Below are 21,179 nucleotides of genomic sequence, written 5' to 3'. Positions count from 1 at the left end.
AACACCAGCTCTTGTGTCTAATTGTGTTTCAGAATGGAAATTAGAGAACTGGAAAAGGCAAGATATCCATCAGGTATTCAGTTCAATTTAATCACTTTCAAGTTTAATTTTATCTCCTATAGAAAATTTAGACACCCCCCCCAAAAAATCTGAAAAACAGTATTAATAATGATGATGATAAAGGAATTTTCCAAACATTTCAATTACCAAGGGAAATCCTTCTAGTGCAAATATTTTAACTCAACTAATCTTTCTTCTGGCAAAATAAAAAATCTTCAAGTAAAACTGAAAGAAGGCTCCCTCCAAATAACATTGGCTAATTAAAGAATTATTATGTAAATTGAAATCTGCATGCCTGTTCAATTTCTATGATTTCTTGTCATGGTTGCCTTGCTTAGTTGCTTTAAGCCTAGACCTAATAAATAATAAAACGCTGTTATGGGTTTTTTCCTTCTAGTATGTATAGGGTTGCCATTTCTTTTTTTATTAACACATATTTTAATTCTACCTAGGATGCTTACAAATGCAATGGAAAAAAGATGACAAAATATAGATAACTTAGCTAGAAACCTTAGATTACAGGAAAATACATGGCCAACCTAATCAAGTTAGACCGGTAACATTGTGTATAAATATGAAGCATGGAATTTTCATTGTTGGAAGATATGCTCTGTAAACAACCATTTTCACTATTTGTAGAAGACATGGCATTATTGGTATATGGCCTCCAAGGTGGTAGGAATATTTTACCTTCTCCAGGTCACCTCAGAAGCCAGCATTTCTTATTATAGTGGATAAACCAAAGTTCAGCATCTCATTTTCAGGCCTATGATTGCAAAAGCCTGTTCTCTATCAGCATATTAAGAATGGTCTTTTCTGTCAGGATGGCTGCATATCACCCAAATAAATGGAAATATATAAAATTAGAATGGCAACTTAATTAATTTTGCAATAAAAATCACCATCAGAGGAATAGGGAATATCTTGAAGATCGTAAAACATGTTTTACTTATAGCCAGACTGGATTATAATTTAAAACTAAATATAGATTCAGCTATTGCTCTCTGAATGCTCCTACTTCAAATCTACATTAGGTGAGAATTTCTTTATTCATTCCTTCCACCAACATTGATATGTGTCTATAGTGTGTTTAAACATTGTGTAGACATTAGCTTTAAACATGTATAAGGGATATAATGATGAGTAAAAGCAGACAAAAATGCCTGCCCTGGGAAGCTTACAGTTTGGGGTGAGAACAGAGAGTAACCAAATTATTATACAAATAAATGTAAAATTACAGCTATGCTAAGTACTACAAAAGAGGACTGTGAAGCCAGGAGAGTGTAGAGTGGATGTATCTGGTAGACTGTATGGTCAACAAAGCCTTCTTGAGACATTGAGGATTGAGCTGAAACCGAAGAATAAGAAGGAGTTATCAGCCATGTGATACTCCCTCTCCCTTTCCAGGCAGGGGCAGCATCATGTACACAGTGCTCTGGTAAGAGGATACATGGCACATTAAAGGATCACAGCATAGAACAACCGGGACTGTGGTATGATGTCTGGGTAGGCCTTAGACCCCGCAGGGTCTTATGGGCCTATGGACTTAATCCTGAAGCTTGGAGAAGACCTTGAAGTATTTGAAGCTTAGAGAGTGATATAATCTATCTTTCTGGGAAAGGTTTTCTCAGGCTGCAGCATGGAGAAGAGATTAGAAGAGGCCAATAGTGGACTCTGGGGGGAAGGGAGAAGGTGATTAGAGGCCATTGGAGTTTTCCAATTTTCTATGGGTTGGTACTTCATAAAGAGAGTCCAGATGGTAAAGAGTGAGAAGCGTTGAGAACCTGGGACCAAACTCCAACTTTAAATGGAGAACTAGAGATGGTATCTGGAAAAGAGCCACAGTGAAATTGAAGACACTCAGTGGAGTGTGGTGTTACAGAAGCTGAGAAGGGAATGGTCTACCCAAGGCTGCTGAGAGGCCAAATAATTAAAATAACCAAATAGCATTTGTAGTTACCATTTATTGCATGATTATTATGTGCCCGGTACTTTATAAATTTAATCTCATTTAATTATGCCATAACTCTGTAAGGGACAGTTTTTTTAAAATAAATAAACGATAAGGAAATAAGTAAATAAATGATAAGTTAACCTGCCCAAGGTCTCAGAGATTTCAGGCAAGGATTTGGAACTGGGTATTCTGACATCTAAGCACTTTACCACCTGAAAAATTGTAAGGACTAATATAAAAACAGTTAATCAGATTTAGAAAAACAGAGGATGTTAGTTCTCTAAGGAGTGGTCTTTGGGAGGGGTGAAGGGTCATAAAGGAAGTTGGGAGTGGGCTGAGCAGAGCTGGGGAGTTGGCGAAGTGGAGGTAAGGGCACAAACAATTCTCCAGGAAGCTGGGGGTTCTATCGTTTCTGGACTTCAGTGGCTGGCCAAACCTTCTGGTGTATACTTTTCTTTAGTTGATATATACTTTTCTGGAGTTGGCGCCCACTATTGCTGTTTACTTTCTATCTAGTTAAGGCATCCTTTTCATAATACGGAACAACTACTATATAAAGTAGTCAAGTTCTTAGCTCTCAGGGTAGGTAACCTTTTGTTTTAGCATGTTTTACATTTGGGGCTCTTTCAAATTTATTTTTTTATACATTGATACAGCTGTAACAAATATTTTTAGAGTTGATATCTATTGTATGTTAAATGTTTGAAGGTAATAGATTATAACGAACATCATGATTATAGTCCAAAATATAGTTGCATTAAATTATTTAATTTTCTTATTAGTGTCTGTAAACTTAGAATTGAACTTTTTCTGTTTGTAGGCTGATGTTGCACCACTGATGGCTTCTCTTATTGGAGTTCCCTTTCCCCTTAATTCAGTGGTAAGGAGTAAAATTTTTTTATCAATTCTCAGAAAAAAAAAGTTAGTGTACAGTAAAATTTAACTTTTTTGTGTCTTTCTGAATAATCTTTGGTTACATTTAAAACTGTATTTCCCTCTCTTTCTAAGTATATAATAATACCTCATAAGTGTGTGTATTATATAACCTATAACATGGAGCACTGGTGTAATAGTTTTTCTTTAAAATTTTTTATTTTCTGGGGCACTTGGGTGGCTCAGTGGGTTAAAGCCTCTGCCTTCGGCTCAGGTCATGATCCCACGGTCCTGGGATCGAGCCCCACATTGGGATCTCTGCTCAGTAGGTAGCCTGCTTCCTCTTCTCTCTCTGCCTGCTTCTCTGCCTACTTGTGATCTCTGTCTGTCAAATAAATAAATAAGATCTTTAAAAAAAATTTTATTTTCTAAGATGTGTACAGATTTATCTTTATATTTCAGTTATAATTGATAAAAATATATAAATAATTTTTATTACAAGCAGCAGAAACTTAATCCATTTAAAAGGGATTTATTAAAAAGATATTGCTGGGTTGTTGAATCAAAGGGGTGCTCAAAAACCAGGCTTAGAAATGAACAGGAACTAAGAGAACACCAGAGACTTGGAAGAAGGAACCCAACAGCTGCAGCCAGGTCACCATCACTAGGGGAGAAGAATATTACACCTGTTGTACCTTTTGTTCCTTGACTCCCAAGAGTCAAATTCCAGTGCTTACCATTTGAGTGGGCTGGCCTTATTTGTCTACCCTTCAGTAAACGAAGGTGGGACTCCATCAAAAACCTACTGTATTATATCCAGTGGGGGAGAATTTTTTTTTCCTTCCAAGAATTTTATTTAAATTCAAGTTAGTTAACATATGGTATAGTAGTAGATTCAGGAGTAGAATGTAGTGATTCATCACTTACCTGTACCACCCAGCGATCATCACAAGTGCCCTCCTTAATGCCCATCACCCATTTAAACCGTCCCCTCCAGTGCCCCTTCAGAACCCTCTATAGTTGAGTCTCTTGTGGTTTGTCTCTCTCTCTGTTTTTAATCTTATTTTGGTTTTCCTTCCCTTCCCCTGTTTTCATCTGTTTTGTTTCTTAAATTCCACAGTGGGGAAGATTTCTAAACATAGAATGGTAATGCTGTAAAGAATGGGAACTGGATGCTGAAAAGCCAAAATATATATTCCAATCAGCCATTCTTATTAGCTCTTCAAATGAAACTTTAAAAAAATATTATGTTGGGGTGCCTGGATGGCTCAGTGGGCTGGGGCCTCTGCCTTCGGCTCAGGTCGTGGTCCCGGGGTCCTGGGATTGAGCCCTGTGTCGGGCTTTCTGCTCAGTGGGGAGCCTGCTTCTTTCTCTATGCCTATTTTGATCTCTGTCAAGTGAATACATAAAATCTTAAAAAAAAAAAAAAAAAAAAAAAAAGTCATCTAACTCCACACTCTGAGAAAATGATCCTTATAGTCATACTTATGATTGTATGTGTATAACTGAAAAAAAAGTTTCACAGAACAGTCTTTACTCTTACTGTGCATGGTATACTCTCAATTTTCTTATTAGGCCTTTTTTTCCCCCTTAAGTATACTGGTTGTGGCCCACCATAGTGATTTTTCATGTGTGCAAAACATTTCATTCACTTCCTAGCACATAGTAGTCTTTCAATAAAACAGGTTTTATTGAACCTGTTTCATCTCTTTGCTTTATACAACTTATTATATCTACTTTGTAGAAAAATTAATAGAACATTTTTAAATTACGATTTTTAAAAAGATATTCTGCTTAATTATTTCAGTAAGTTATTCATCTATCTTGTCTTTAGTGCTTCCTTTATAAGTCTATTTTGTTTTATAAGAATGGCCTAAGCTATTAATACTAATAATAGTATGCTAATAATATTAATGCTAATATTAAACCAGTGTTATTTTTACAGGGTATCCTTCCTATAGATTATCTTAACAACACTGATCTCTTCAGGGCAGAGAGCATGTTTACAAATGCAATGCAGATTCTTGAACAATTCAAGGTAAAATAAGACACACACAATGACGGATACTACTACAACTTGAAAACCAAATATATTAAGTGAAAATATTTGATTCTGTGTTTTAAGAAATTATTTTCTATAGTTTATTATCTTGAAATTTTGTGTATTTGACTAGTGTCATTAAGTTTAACATTTGTGAGGTACACATCCCATGAATGAGTTTGAGGTGTAAAATTTCCTTTGATAAATATCTCTAATTGTAAGACACTCACATATGCTTATAAAGACTGCACTCCAACCCTGTTGATTGGAATTTGCCCCACAGAAGTAGTAGTAGAGATTGCAACATTTGTCTTCATTTCACGTACATTACCATATACATTAAGCTAAGTAAAGAAGTGACAATTTAAAGGAAACTTTGTTATCCTTAATACTGTTAATGCAGCTTGTTTTGTTTTCTAAGAGTAAAAGAAGTATTAATTACAGTATGTTATTTTGCAAGCTTGCAAGTATTAATTACATTACAATATGTTATTTTGCAAGAAGCTTGGTATGATTAATTCTCAGGTTATTGTGATAATATGATAATTGAAATTTCTGTTTAAATATTTATGGAATAATGTAGTAACATAAAATTCCATTTAGTTTCAAAGTAATAAGTATCCCCAATGAGACATTTTAATGATGTTTGTATTTCAAAATGAAACTAATTTTTTTCTCATTTATAATATATTAAAATATTTTTCTATCTGGTTCCCAGGTGAAAATGACCCAGAAAAAAGAAGCTATTTTACCTTTTTTTTTCATACCATTTAAGTAAGTCTCATATTTTTAATTAACTTGTAGAAGGAATTTTTTAATGAGTTTGAGTTCTACTGACAGAATAGAATACTTAGAAACTTTGTCTTTTTTGTTTATATTAGTGCAGACCCCAAAGCAAAAGCCTCTTCTATTATTTTTCTAAATAGTGGGCCAGTTGCCAGATGCTTTTGAATGGCTACTAAAGGAGATAAAGGAGCCTGGAAAGATGTGGGAGACATTAAAATCATTTAACAGGGCCTGCCTGGGAAGGTGTGGGGAGGCTTGGTTTGGTTGATTGGGAGGTGGTGTTCCCATTATGGCTTGTAGAAAGAAAGATGAGATGGTTTTATGGGCAAGGATGAATGCTTCTGAGTTTAGCCTACATCGAAGATATCAGTTAATTAGTTAGAACTAATTGGAAATTAGTTAGAAATAAAATTTATGTAATGAGTTAGGGACTTGAATCTCTACATCGAGATGAAAGTTGTTTGCGTAGTTTGGAGATATCAGCATGGTGGTGTTAACTGTTGCACATGTAGGAGGCCCTAGGAGAACTTAGAAAATGACAAGAAAAAGCCCATGATACAATTCTGGGAGACCTTGGTAACTATTGGATGGGTAAGGAGGAGAGCAGCCTTTGGTGGACAGCAGGATTTTGCTGACCTACATCTGTCTCCCTTGGATTAGTAGAGGGGAGATATGAGTCACAACCCTGGCTCCGCACTTCTGAGGTGAAGTGGGGTGCTTGATTCAGCCTTTTTTGTTCCTCCTCCTCAAGGGTCATTTTCAATTAGCAAGGATTTGCATTTAATTATGCAGGATTTGGTCCTTGACCAAAATACACAGAAACTCCTTGAAATGTGGGAATGCATTTGAATAACTTCATTGGTTATTTTTGACAACTTCTGTAGTGCTGGTGTGGCATTCATAAACTAGAAAGGCTTAAGTATTGTCTTACTCTCTGAATAATATGATTACCTCCTTGACTTTGTGTGTGTGTATTTGTGTGAATAGAAGATAAAAAAACAAACAAACAAGGGCCATATGGGTGGCTCAGTGGGTTAAGCCTCTGCCTGCAGCTCAGGTCATGATCTCAGGGTCCAGGGATAAAGCCCCACATCAGGCTCTCTGCTCAGCAGGCGAGTCTGCTTCCCCCTCTCTCTCTCTGCCTGCCTCTGCCTGCTTGTTATCTCTGTCTGTCAAATAAATAAATAAAATCTTTAAAAAAAAAAAAACAAGCAAAATTAGGGCTTTGCAACTTATTATCATAGGATATTAATTACCCTAAATATTATATAATATGTATTAAAGGTAGAATTACCTTTGGAGAGTGTCCCTAATTGTAAGATTATCACATGTACTTATAAAGACTATAAATCAAGTCTTTACTGATTGGAACTTGCCCCATCTTATCTCATATACATGTCTTATGCATCTGTTTATCTGTAGTGTAGTGGTACAGTCAGAGCATAATAAAATAAATGAACAAGAAATATATTATCAATTCCTGGTATGAAGAAAATACATAGGACATTGGAAGCAAGACTTAGTTTAGACCAGCCATTCTAAAAGGACTGGTCAGGGAAGATGTACTCTTCAGTACAGGGCTCAGGTGCACACTGTCTACCTTCTTCCACTTAGGCCTGCTGGCTGACCATGAACTTACTGTGCTCTGATGGTCAACTTCTGCCTGTAGGGCCACTGCTGGCCTCGTGTCCTCGGGGGCCCTGCAGCATGCTTGATTCCTCCCCAGTGGTCACCCACTCTGAGCAAAGCTCCCAGGCCTGCCTGTGCACCTGTCTGGCTGAAAATCACCATTTATCAAAAGCCTGCAATATAACCAAGAAGTACCTAAGAGCACATGAAGAACTGACTCCTGAGAAAATAATTTAAGGCATAGAAAAGAACCTAAAAATGTTAAAGTTCTCAGAAATATCCGAGAAGCTATTGTATCTGTAAAACAAAAAAAGCCCACACTTCACAAAAGAGAAAGAGTTCAAAATGCAAATTTTAAAAAGAGAAATGCAACTAAAAATGTACAGAATAATACATTGTACAAGAATAGACCAACTGGGAGAGGAACCCTCCAAATGAGAATAGCCAAATGAAATGAATTTTAATATATGGATTGGATAAGAAGCTGGAGGAAACACTATGGCACACATGGATGGTGTACATTTCTTCATCCCCTGAAACAAGGACAAGTGGAAACTTCAGGGAAAAGAAAATATTTCCTATGGTACAAGAAAGCCTGCTTCAAACATGAAGCAACCTAATATGTCAGGTGATTTCGAACAGCTGCTGGGATGATGAGAGAGAGAATTCATTTGAACCGTGGCACATAGATTAAAGCTTCAATGAAATAGGCAAGACAATCTAATCATAGCATAAAACTTAGCTACTCAGTGAACAGTATTTAAATACCCATAATAGAGCAAATACTGGTTTTCAGTTTCTAGAGTCAAACCTTAGACAAAGCAAGGAAGACTTAATTGAGATTACAGAACAGAATGTAAATGTCCCCCGTCTCGACAGTGTCCATGTAAGGGTTACAAGTTGGAAGGCAGAGAAGGAACGAAATGTAAGTGAAATAGTAGTGATGCTATTGTTCTCATAAAATAGAACATGGAAATTCTGGATATAGTTGAGAAAGTAAGACAGAGAAGTAGGTATTACATTATTAAAGTGACCAATGTAGGGCGCCTGGCTTGCTTAGTTGATAGAGCGTGTGACTCTTTTTTTTTTTTTTAAAGATTTTATTTATTTATTTGACAGGCAGAGATCACAAGTAGGCAGAGAGAGAGGAGGAAGCAGGCTTCCCGCTGAGCAGAGAGCCCGATGTGGGGCTCGATCCCAGGACCCTGGGATCATGACCTGAGCCGAAGGCAGAGGCTTTAACCCACTGAGCCACCCAGGAGCCCCGAGTGTGTGACTCTTGATCCAGGGATTGTGAATTCAAGCCCCACGTTGGGGGTACAACTTGCTTAAAAATGAAGTGAACAGGGGCACCTGGGTGGCTCAGTTGGTTAAGTGTCTTCCTTTGGCTCAGGTCACGGTCTCAGGGTCCTGAGACTGAGCCCTACAATGGGCTCCCTGCTCGGTGGGAGCCTGCTTCTCCCTCTCCCTCTCGCTCCCCCTGCTTGTGCTCTCTCTCTCAAATAAATAAATAAAATCTTTTGACAAATAAAGTGACCAATGTAGCAAACAGAAGACGTAAAGATAGTAATGTAAGCGTATGGGTGCGGAGGAGGCAGGGGGAACAGGCAGAGTCAGTGCGGGGTCCACAGGAAATGCCTCAGGTCATCTAGTCAAGAAATAGTAATAAAAGCATATTGTTAAGAAACATGGAGGTGACTACCAGAATAACAAAAATAGGTGTAAAAGGTTTTGTCTCTGGATTGGGGAACTGAGAGATGAGAAGGGTGGGGCAGGGGTTTGTTGGGTGTCTTATGTCCTCTGTACTGTTTGTTTGCTTTTTTTAAATTATGTGCCTATAGTACTTTGATAAAGCATATATTTTTAAAAAGAACAAAATGAATAAGTATTTTAATCACCAGCACAAATGATCAAGTGAGATCATAAAAATAATAGGCATCAGTAAAGTAATGTATTCTTCCATATAAATATTAGAATCAGTATCTTGAGTTATTAGAAAAATTCTTTGGTTATTATACTATATTTAGGGAGTAATTTGGTGAGGATTGACACTTCTACAATATAAAGTATTACTACCCAACATTTACTTATTCATATCCTCCGTTATGTCCTTAAGTAAAATTTTATACTTTCCCCATAATATACATTTTTCATTGTTTTATTCCTGTGTAATTTATTTGTTATGAGTAGTATCTTTTTTTTTAATACATATGTTCAGTATCCCAGGAAAAACAGTTATCGCCATTTACTGTCTGAGTACAGGGGACTCTCTATTTTTCTCTAATCCAGTGAATTTACTCATGTTTACACCATCCGTTTTCTTCCAGTCACCTTTATGTATACACTTAATATTAGCATTATCCACTTAGAAACTGTATCAAGTAAATGTTGGCATATACAGTTGTCACAGATCCTTTTTGCAAAACAGTTCAAGTTTTTGTTGCAAACAGGTGTTCAGTGAAGCCCTTCCCTCTTGAATAAGTAACATACTTCCTTTTTCTTCTTAGAAATATATAATTCACTCATCAATTCTTAAGTTTGAGAAAATTTATCTAGGATATTGACATGCGAAGTCATAGTTTTGAGATTTTACTTAACATGATCAATTTCACCAGCATCCCTAGATTTTAGTTTAATGATATCTCTCCACCATTCTTCCATTGTCTTACTTAGTCTTGTCTAGCATGAATAATTTATGGATAATGTAATAATTCCTGGGGTGATGAAATAGCAAACGTTAATTTTAAGATGTGAGAAATATTGATTGCTAAGATCCTTTAACATATCTTACACTTGTAAAAGAGTCCAATGGATCCATTTGGTAATTGGATATCCTATGTTATCCTATTCTTTAAAAATTAACTAGATATTATCTTTTATATCTTAAAGACCTCTAGAGGAAAAGTCAAGTTATGAAATAACCTATTCTGACAAGTTCCCCTCAACAAACTCAAGCCTTGTGCTATGCCAAGGGATAACCAGCAGGTGGCGCTACATGACTAGGCGAGGCATGAAAATTTTGCCTACATCTTAGTACCTCAAAAAGGAGGAAATACACTTTTTTTTTTTTGAAAACTGTAGACTATAGAGGACAAAGTAAGGTCAGAATAACTTTAAAGGAAAACAATTACATGAAATGAGAAAAGGACAAGAAAGGTCTCTTAAGGTATTTCAGAAGAAAATGAAATGGGAAAGAAATATTATACCTTGCCAACCGAAGCAAAAATAGCTGTTCTCTTTTACTTAAAAGTCCCTATATGAACTCGGGATAGTTAAACTTTAACGAAATATTGTAATATGTTTTCTATCAAAATGGCAAAAGCTGTTTTGGTTCTTTTTAATATGTTTGTTTCTTTTGGCTGACGTGGATTAAAATTCCTCCCTTATACCAAATTTAAATACTGATTTTAAGGGGACTCTTTCTACCACTTCACCCATCTGACTTACTAATTATTTGTTAGAAATGCAATTTTCTCTTTCAAAATTGAAATTCTTCTTTAAAAAAAGTAACTATTATATATCACATACATACATAGAAAATGTTTATTTACTCAGTTATGACTTAAAAGATGAAAATAAGATTCTATATCAATGGTCAGTGTAAAGGAACACAAATTATTCTAGAAATAACTTAACCCTTCTCTGTCTTTATCTTCTTCAAATATTTTTCCTTTAATCTAAATAGATGTTCTAAAAAGCAATTGGCTAGATATCACTAGCTATCTCTAAAATATCATGAATAAATGCAAGCAAAATATTTTGTAATAAAAATCTGAGGAGATGTGGAAGATAAATACTTCAGAGGGCAGCATTTTAAGGAAATCTTTTTCCTCCAAACACTAGTCACCCTTAATAATTGATGATAAAATTCTTAATAATCCTTCTGCAGTGTTCAAATAACTGAAAAAAGTTGGAGTAGTAGCAATCACAGCAGGGAAACGTGCACAATTAGTACTCATTCTTTTTTTCTATATCCTGACACTGCCGACGTGCTGGTAATAGATTATTTTAAAACTTGATGTTTTCAGTGTAAAAAATTTAGTCAATAAAGAAAAAATTTTCATACACGTTACTATGTAGACACTCGCTGTCACCTAATGGTGACATCAAATATTACTTCTGCCAAATTCTCTCTCCCTCCCTCTACAGGATTCTATTCTATTCTATTTACATGTATAAATATTAGGGCTATTCACAATGACTTGTATGTTGTTTGGGGGTTTTTTAAATAGTCTTTTCTGTGCTTTTCAGTCTTTCTGCTCTTCAAAGTTCAGGCAGGACATTTTCTGGTGACCTGTCTTCTGATACACCAACTCTCTTTTCTACTTTGTCCAGTTTGCTGCTACTGAGTTCTGAGTCTCAGTACATTTTTTTCAGTTGTAGAATTTCTATTTCATTTTTTTAATTTTTTAAAAATATTTTATTTATTTATTTGACAGATCACAAGTAGGCGGAGAGACAGGTAGAGAGAGGAGGGGAAGCAGGCTCCCTGCTGAGCAGAGCCCGATGCGGGCCTCCCGCTCCATCGGGCTCCATCCCAGGACCCTGAGTTCATGACTTGAAGCGAAAGCAGAGGCTTAACCCACTGAGCCACCCAGGCGCCCTTCCATTTCAATTAATTTAAAAAATAGATTACAGTTCTTCGGTGCAGTTTTCTATCTTGCTTTTTATTATTGAATGTATTAACCAGTTATTTTCAGGTGGACCTGATAACACTACCAATAAGCTAGTGATTTGTGAGTCCGCTTCCGCTGTCTTTTTTCATTCTGTCCTGTTGTTGAGTCTGGTGATTTTTAGATGAATGCTTATCATTGTATAGTAAAAGTTTTGGGGGGTCTGGATTATCTCATTCTCCAGAGAGATTTCACCTTATCCTGACAGGCCTAGAGTGGCAGCTGCCTCAAGGCTGTGTTGCGTCTGTTGTCTTCCCTCACCCCTGGTCTGTGTCTGCTCTTCGAGTGTAGCCTCCCAGGGATCTCAGTGGAAGGCGTTTGTTATCCAGAGCCCGTCCTTAGTGGCTCCTGAACACCAGTTTTGTCTCTTCTATATCCTGACACTGCCGAAACCTCTGTCCGTCCTTTCAGGGACTTTCTTCAAAGCTTCTTGTTCTGTTGTCCTGCACAGCTGAAGAATTTGCTGGATGCCCAGCTCATTCCCCTTCTCACCAGGACATGGCCTTTGTTGCTTTACCTGAATTCTCCACATAGAGAAAAGAAGTCGTCGCTTATGAAAGTTCCTTAAGACTTCACCTCAGAATCTGTGTTAAATTAGTTTAAGTAAATTGCAGATAGCTTTTTATTTGTGTGTTGTTATTTTTTTTTAATCCAAATGAAAATTGTATTTTACTCTCTTATTTGTTTCCTCGAGTCCTGGCTGCATTAGCAGCCACAGATTTTACGTTTTATCTCTGTAGCCTTAATAGGATTAGCAAAGGCTCTATTGGATTCTCTACCTCCTGGTATCAGCTGTATGACCAAGTTCTCAGCCTTTTGCCCAAAATAAGTATGGCAGATGCTCTAAAGGTTATACTTCGTAGAATGCTGGTCTACTTCTCTGGTTTGCTTCTCTCTAGGATCTTAACTCTTCAATTCTTGATGGTCTCAGCAGCTCTCCAGCACCTTCAAAGTGATTTTTAATTTTATTTTTATTTTATCAGGCTTTCTAGTTGTTCCTGGTGGGAGCATTGATATATGCAAGCTTTTCCATCATAGCTAGAAACTGTGCTTAAACTTTAATGTTTTAATTATTTTCTTAAAAAATAAAAGCTTATTAGTAAAATATGAACGAAAAAGTAATGTATACACACAATGGAAATTATATAAGCAATAATAAAATGTTACTGCTCCCGAGTTCTAGTCTTCGTCTTTTTTCCTGGAGTCAAAGTTGTAGTTTCTCATACATCTTTCATACATATCCCTCTTCAAACGTGCTGAAAAGAATAAAGAATATAACAAAAATCTTTCACACACAAGCAGGATTAAGAAATGTTACGTGGTAAAAATAAGGACAAGGAAATGACATAAAGAGAAACGAAGGGTAAGGGAACAGAAAACGTGTATGGTGTAGTGGAAGAGTGGCAAGGAGATTCAAATTATTTTCTAACTTTCATTGTTGGTTTGGACTGCCTGGAGTTTCTGACAATTCTCAGGCCCTGTGTAGCTCCAGGGAAGAGAGAGCCATAATGGATTTGCCTTGTCTGTTGTGTGCAGATGAGCATAGGACTGCTGAGCGGTGAAACCACGCCACTAATTTGCTGTTCCATTAATTACATTGATTTAGTCAGAATTTCTTTGTTATCTAGAGTATTCCAGTTCTCCAAAACGATGGATCATATGACTCTCGTAAATGTGGTGTGGAACCGGAACTTGGAGTGGAGAAAACGATGTTTAACCAAAGCTATTTTTGGGGAAAGTTCAGAGAATGAGCTGTAATACAATTAACTTTTGGTTTCTTTCTTTTCTTGTTTTGTTTTGTTTCATTTCTTTATTTTCTCAACCATCACCGTCCGTTTATCTTTTAGTTAGGAAAAAATATATCACGGAAATGAGGAAACATTTTAAACCTAACCTTTTCTTTTGCAGGTTGCTTTCCGAATCTAAACAGCTAAACATTTTAAGAAAAGCAAGATCATATATAAAGCAGAGAAAGTATGACGAAGCCGTAAGTATGCAGGCCGTGTCTATATAAACAGCTAGTGGTCGTTTTGGGTGTGGGGAGGGGCAAGGTGCATGATGGAGAGCAGAGTGGGCTGGCCAGGGAGCTTTCCCAAACCATTAAGGAAGGACCGAATTTTCTAAGTAGCTGCTTTAGCCATGGAATGCTTCTGTTATTTCAAATATTATCAGGGGTAAACTTTTTTAGGTTAGCATTAAAAATGAACAATTGCCATTTTCTTTAATGAGAAAGTGTATTCCCAATTTTCTGTAACCCTACTTAAGTGCATAACATTTCAGAACATGGCATATGTTTATTACATTTGACATTATCTATCCACTATCAGAAGTCTAACGATTCATACTGCAGCTTCTGATCTCAACAACTACCCCACTATGTTTTCCATTAATTTTCTTTCTATTACATGGTCATAATTTTAAAGAAGGAGAGAGTTCTTTTTTCAGTTTCTCAGATTGCCTAAGCAAAATACCATGCATTTCTAATGCTCATTTTTGTTACGGTTTTAAAACAGCGAGCTATTGTTTTTCCTGTTTTAATGATGCTTTATAACTGACGTGGGTAATCTGGTATGAGAAAATAAAACATGATACAAATGTGGATATCTCTGCTATTTGGGATCAATATGAGAGAGACTTCATTTCTTTCTTTTGTATGTATGTCACCTGTAGATATTTCCACAGAGTGTATCATTTTAAATCACTACACAAATCATAGTTTACACTGAAAATGCCCTTCCTTACCAAGATTCAAAATCATTCTATTCAGAAATTTTTCTTGTACTTTGCAAGAAGATCCTTGAGTAATTAAAATCTGTTCTTGATCCATCATTTACAGTTATACACTCTATTTTAACAATTCTCCTGCCTTTAAAACTTGGGTTTTCTGGTTCTTCCCATGTGGCAAGTTATGTTTTCCTTTCTCCATAGGTCTCCCTATGCAAGGAGCTGATTCATCTTGCACTGAAAGGCTTGTCCTATTATCACACTTATGACCGATTCTTCTTGGGTGTCAATGTTGTTCTTGGTTTTGTGGGATGGACGTCTTATGCTTCCTTGTTGATCATCAAGTCTCATTCCAACCTTACTAGAGGTGTCAGCAAAGAAGTTAAGGTATGTTCCAAAAATATAATCAAGATTCAGATAATGGTGTAAAATCATTAGGACCGGGGAAAGAAATTGAATCAAATCAGCTATTGTGAGTTCATACTATGTGCAAGTCGTACTAAACTGACTCTTACCTTTCATTGGCTTTTGTTGTTTTGAGTCTTTTTTTTTTTTCCCCTCGGTTATCTTTATTTCTCTGGTTGGGGAAAGGGTCTATTAATAATAATGGCCCTGTAACTTAAGAGGGCTCTAAAGATAACTTACAATTTAAATCCTTCGATGGCATTAACTGTTGATTTTCTATTCCTTTTAATAATTATTTAGCATGTTATAAGCATCCCATATCTTTCTAGTACAGGTGGCCAGAAAACTACTTCAAAGCAATATATTTAATTTTACCTGCTAATAAAAGTTTAGAAGCTAGAAAGCAATAAAATCACTTACTAAAAATGCCCCTTTAAAAATAATATATGAGCTTTTCTGGAACTATTCTTACCTTCTTGCAACTTTCTGAAATTCTTAATGCAAATTCTCAGAACTTTCTATTTATCCTTGTTTTAAGAATCCTAGTTTTAAGAGTTAAGTAATTTACTGTACTTTCAATAAAAAAAAAAAAAGCTGTAAGAGTACTTCATATATCTGAGTAAATATAAAAGCACATTTATGGTTTTACTACATTAAAACACTATACTTTTTTAAAATATATTGCCAATTATCATTTGTTAGGGAGAATATGCCATTTCCATTTTCTTTACTTCACTTGTATTATTATTACTGTGTCCAAATCCTCTATAAAGTAATATATCTGGATGATATATTATTGATAGTAACAGTCTGCAAACATTTCCAGTAGTAACTTTTCCAATTTTATATTTCATTTTGCTGTAATGAGGGAAGGAAGAACAGTGGTATTTATTCCAGTTTTTTTTTTTTAAGATTTTATTTATTTATTTGACAGAGGGAGAGAGATCACAAATAGGCAGAGCAGCAGGCCAAGAGAGAGGGGGAAGCAGGCTCCCCGCCAAGCAGAGAGCCCAATGCGGGGCTCGATCCCAGGACCCTGAGATCATGACCTGGGCTGAAGGCAGAGGCTTATCCACTGAGCCACCCGGGCGCCCCTATTCCAGTTTTTTATACTGCTTTAGTGCATCTTAACATTTTCCCTCAAGTAATTTTCATTATTTGAATGTATGTAAAATGGACGAGGACAAGAATCATTTTTGACATGGTAGCAAACGAAACAGAACCAGCTGTGTTTTAGCAATGGCATTCTGCTGGGTACTTGCAGTTTGTCATTGTAAACTAACATTAGTGCTAGAAGTAGGCATTATGATTTTGTTTTACAAAAGAGGAAACCAAAGCTGTTTAAGTATTTTGCCAAAGGCCACTGAGCTAGGATGTAGAAGAATTGAGATTTGAATTCAAAACAGTCTTGGGCCAGACACTGCTTTTTCATTTTTATTTTGATATTTGGAGAATAGTTGAGAAAAGATAATGAAGTCCTTAGATTGAGGAATCAACACAATTTCATGGCTGATAGTTCTCCTGTATTCATTCATCTGATAATGCAGTGAATGTTTAATTGAGTGTATAGTATTATGCGAGCTACTGCCTAGGCTGTCCAAAAAAATACAAAATCCAGATTCTGCCCTCAAGGAGCCTGGAATTAAATTAAATAGGTAAGAGATGTACCCACATAATCTCCTTGTCAGATGTAGGTCGCTATACTGCACGACATTGGAAAAGACAGTTTTAACATTTAACAACTTCAGTATACTTTGTTTGTTATATAAAGACCATCGTATTTTAAAAAGAGGTGAGCTCCCTATAGTGAGGGCGATGATAGCAGGAAAATATAAGTCCTGGTGGAAATTTAACAACTATAGGGAGCAGATGAGAAGCAAATTGAATGATATAAACAGAAGCAGAGTTGGGAAAATGTATGATTATGCTGGGATAATAAGGAATATTTATTGAGCCCCACTATCCCAGGACTGTCCTGGGTGCTTTACATGTGTTATTCAATTAAGCTTAACACTACTCTAAATTTGGTGGTTGTGATTCTCATAAATACAGATGGGGGAATTTAGGCTCAGAGAGATACATGTTTTCTTCAAGGACACATGGGTATGAAATAACTAATATTTTCTGATACTTAAATTCAGGCTCTTTCATACTACTTTCAAAATAAATAGTTCAATTTGGGGAGAATGCGGAAGGTTGGTTCAAGGGACTAATGAAAGATCATACCAATAGTTTAGATTACACTGAAATAATCCAAGGCCTCAAATGGGGGACTCTAGACTTCAAACCATTACTGAGGAGTTGGTGCATTCGTTAGCATTAAGCCAGAGTGAAAGAACCAGTGGGATCTGTACATTAGGAGATTTTGTGTAAGGAATTGGCTTATGTGATTGTGGGCACAGTTAGGCGAGTCCCAAGTCCATAGGTCAGGCCCTGAGGAGGGGCAGCCTGGAGCTGGCGGGCAGGAGCCGAAGCCACACTCACTAGTTATGCTTCTTTATAGGGAAGCCACCGCTGTGCTCTTAAAGCTTTTCAACTGACTGAAGCAGGCTCACCCCAATTGCGGAGGATGATCTCCCTTACTTCAATTCAGCTGATTGTGGACTTTAGTCACATCTACAAGATATGCTAACAGCAACACCTAGATCAGTGTTTGGAGAACTGGGGACTGTCACCTAGTCAAGCCAACACAAAACCGACCATTACCGTAGAGGTTATGAAAAGTATTTTGAACGCTTTCGTTTTGTTTGCAAAAACGTTCTGATTCCTCTTTGGTGAGAGTTCATAACCCAGTGAAGAGATGCAGTCCTGACAGTTTTGAAGGAAGAATAAAATGCCAGTGGGTCCCTAGCCTTAACTGAAGGCAGGCCTGGAGAGCAGCTCGGAGGTCAGATGAAGCCCAGCTGTGCCCCGCGGTGCATGTGTTAGAACGCGGGGCCTGCAGTGGGGGGTAGGGAGGCTTCGCAGGGGACGTTGTTGCCAAAGTGAAGCCTTTTTTTTTTTTTTTTTTGAAAGTTTTTTTTTTTTTTTTGAGAGAGAGCGCGAGAGCACAAGCAGAGGGGGTGGGGGGCAAAGGGAGAGGGAGAAGCAGACTCCCCACTGAGCAGAGAGCCCAATGTGGGGCTTGATCCCAGGACCCTCGATCATGACCTCAGCCAAAGGCAGATGCTTAACCAACTGAGCCACCCAGGTGCCCCCAAAGTGAAGTCTTAAAGGGTGAATAGGATAGCTCAGTAGGAAAGGGGAAGAGGACACACAGAGAGAGCAGCATGGGCCAGCTGAGGAGGGAGGTAATATGGCCTCCTGAGTTCCTGAGTAGAGAGGGCCTGTGGGGGAGGGAGCCCTAGGCTCGCAACAGATACGATCCTCATTGCCAGCTGAGGAAACAGAGCTTTAGACTAAATGGGTTAGTCAAAGGGATGGGCAACTATGAGGACAGCATTGGAATTAAATTTAGGTCTGACTCCAAAATTTCTGTCCCTTCTCCATGACAGTGTCATCCAAATTAAACAAGTCGTTTTTAATCTATCACCATTACAGGCAGTGAATATCTTCTTTTCTTTAAAGAAAAGAAGATATTCACTGTCATTTGCTACAGCCCCTCTTCGTTGTATTCTGCATGTAGCTTCTAGATACTCTTCTCTGCTTTTTTGCCAGTTCAAATGTTACTTGCTTTAGAACTAAATATCCGTATCTTGCCATATGCTTGCCTTTACTTTCCTATTACCTAATAAAAATCCCCAAATATTAATCCCTTAAACCAAGTTTCATGATACCATCTCGACCTCTATGGTTCGAAACCCTTGAAGGCCAGCACCTAGCACGGAGCACAGCATAGAGAGTGCAGCTTAGTAAGCGTTTGCTGGACAAAGAACTGGTCCTAATGCCCCCTCGTGGCTCATTACCATCAAGTGAGTCTTGAGGGGCGGGGGGCGGTGGGGAGTCAATGATAAAGGAGAAAATGCCCCCCACTCTTACTATTAAAAAGCCTTTCAATCTCTACTTCAGCTGTACTGAATTCTTCATGACTTCATTTCCTACAAGCGAACGTCATTGGTAATATCTATTTTAGGTATCAAAGGGTTAGATTATTACACCATATTATATGGACTCCAGAAAATCCCTGGAATTTTTTAAAAAATACTCTTTTCAGCTTCTTTTGTTATTATTTTACTATTCTCAAAATGACATGAAACCAGTCTCACCTCTTAAAATGAGTACATGCCTTGGCCACCTTCAGCTTGTAGACTCCAGCCACCCGCTTGTCTTGGAGATGTGTGCCTGGCTATGGGACCTCCCTTGCTGTCTCGCACATCGCCATCTCCAGTGCTGTTACTCACACGTTTCTGTCATGCCTTTTGGGACTAACACAAAGAAATAAGGGAGGAGAGAGTAAAAATGAAGCTAATAAAAGCAACGGTTATTTACTAGGCATTAATGACATTCCAGACATTTTGCTAAGCTCTGCACAACCTAAACATTATCGACCGTGATAAGTAGATATGGAATTATTATTTTCATTTTATAAATGGGATAAAATTAAGTCTCACTACAGTTTTTTACTTTGTTCATGGTTGTATGTGGTTGTAAATAGAGCAAGTGACTGAGCCAGATTTTGAGTTCTGATCTGTGTAGTCCAAACTCTTAATCACACTGCTGGTGTTTCACCTTCCTTTTCACAACGATGTCCTCGTTTATCCTTGTTTCGTACTTCCTTTCTGATGACATCTTATGCCAGTAAGGAGGAATTGTAAGGAGGAAAAAAATCTCTTGTCTTCCTCCTCTGCAATTCCTCTACTCCACTGAGTAATTCTTAATTCTCACCTTACTTAGCTTTGGCTAGCAATGCAAGAGGAAAACAGAGACTAAATAAGGGACAGACAAAAGATAATGCCGTCTAACCCCTCCATTCCTGGTTTTTTCCTCTGGTGCTGTTATTATCATCCCAGCTCTCCGTAGTTGCATTCTTTTTCCAGTCACTGGAATGTCTGTCCCTGAAGCTTGCTTCATTACTCCTGGCCCAGAGCACCCATGGGCCCGTGTGGCCCATGGAGGCCATCACAGGTGGCTTACATTGAGGAACTCCTTTTTTGTCTGGCAGGTGGTTGGGAAGAGAAGATATGACGGAATGAACACACTGTGGTTGGGCAATGGGGAGAGGAGCATGGCCAGCATGTCAAGTTGGAGTTTGAATAGACAGAAGCATTGTTCCAAAGGAAGATTAAGTCCCACAGTTTATTGTGCGTTAAATGGGCTTCTGTGAGCTGGTCAGGGAGCTCAGTCAACATTTTTAAGATTGTTACTAAAGAGAAATATGTTCAGACATATTTGCAAACAAACTAGAGGAACACGATCACCTTTAAATTACAGCAATGTCAAGGATATCCAACTTTTTTCTCTGTAATGATACTTCTCCAATGACAAAAAAATTTTTTTAATGTAGTTCTTCAATTAATCAGGTAGTGGTATGATTTTAAAAACCTATCAATTAATATGAATTTAGAAGTGTCTTAATGTTCTGTTTGATTTTCAGAAACCAAGCCACCTCCTGGCATGTAGTTTTATAGCTCTTGGTGTTTTAGTAGCATTTTTCCTGCTGATTCAAGACTGTCCCTGGACTTACTACGTATATTGTTTGTTGCCAATCCCCATATGGTATGCTGTGCTGAGAGAGTAAGTAACACACCTTACTGTCTTATTTTACACTTCATTGACAGTTTAATTTGTATTTAAAGTGCATGAGATTTCTATGGCATGAATCATCAAAGATATTTATAATACCCTCCAATCTCTGAGCCTTCTCACTTCATTTGTAGCAGCACAAATGTTGCATATAAACATCCTTTTTGTTTTGCCTTTCCCTTTTGACTTCATCTTTATTGCCCTGAGGTATTATTGACCTTGTCCCCTCTTTTTGTATCCTCTATAAATAAGAAAAATCTGGACGACAAGTAGGGTAATTAATATTGATGGTAGTTTGCCAGAAATAACTTCTATTTTGAATTAGACTCATCATCTGAGATCCCAGCGCATC

General features: G+C 37.3%; 1 protein-coding gene across 5 annotated transcripts in view; it reads left to right on the top strand.

Annotated features, from left to right (window-relative positions):
• PIGN (phosphatidylinositol glycan anchor biosynthesis class N) overlaps positions 1-21,179 on the top strand; it is a 103,054-nt gene that overhangs the window by 31,322 nt on the left and 50,553 nt on the right. For all 5 annotated transcript variants that reach the window (XM_059409770.1, XM_059409771.1, XM_059409767.1 and 2 more), the window contains 7 exons: positions 33-73; positions 2,835-2,894; positions 4,833-4,925; positions 5,647-5,702; positions 13,925-14,003; positions 14,945-15,127; positions 20,679-20,818. In XM_059409770.1, the coding sequence (XP_059265753.1) occupies positions 33-73; positions 2,835-2,894; positions 4,833-4,925; positions 5,647-5,702; positions 13,925-14,003; positions 14,945-15,127; positions 20,679-20,818 (652 nt within the window). The remainder of the gene's footprint in view (positions 1-32; positions 74-2,834; positions 2,895-4,832; positions 4,926-5,646; positions 5,703-13,924; positions 14,004-14,944; positions 15,128-20,678; positions 20,819-21,179) is intronic.

Source organism: Mustela nigripes, chromosome 8 (genome assembly GCF_022355385.1).
Source record: "Mustela nigripes isolate SB6536 chromosome 8, MUSNIG.SB6536, whole genome shotgun sequence".
NCBI classification, from domain to species: Eukaryota; Metazoa; Chordata; class Mammalia; order Carnivora; family Mustelidae; genus Mustela; species Mustela nigripes.
This window is presented reverse-complemented; position numbering and strand designations above follow the sequence as displayed.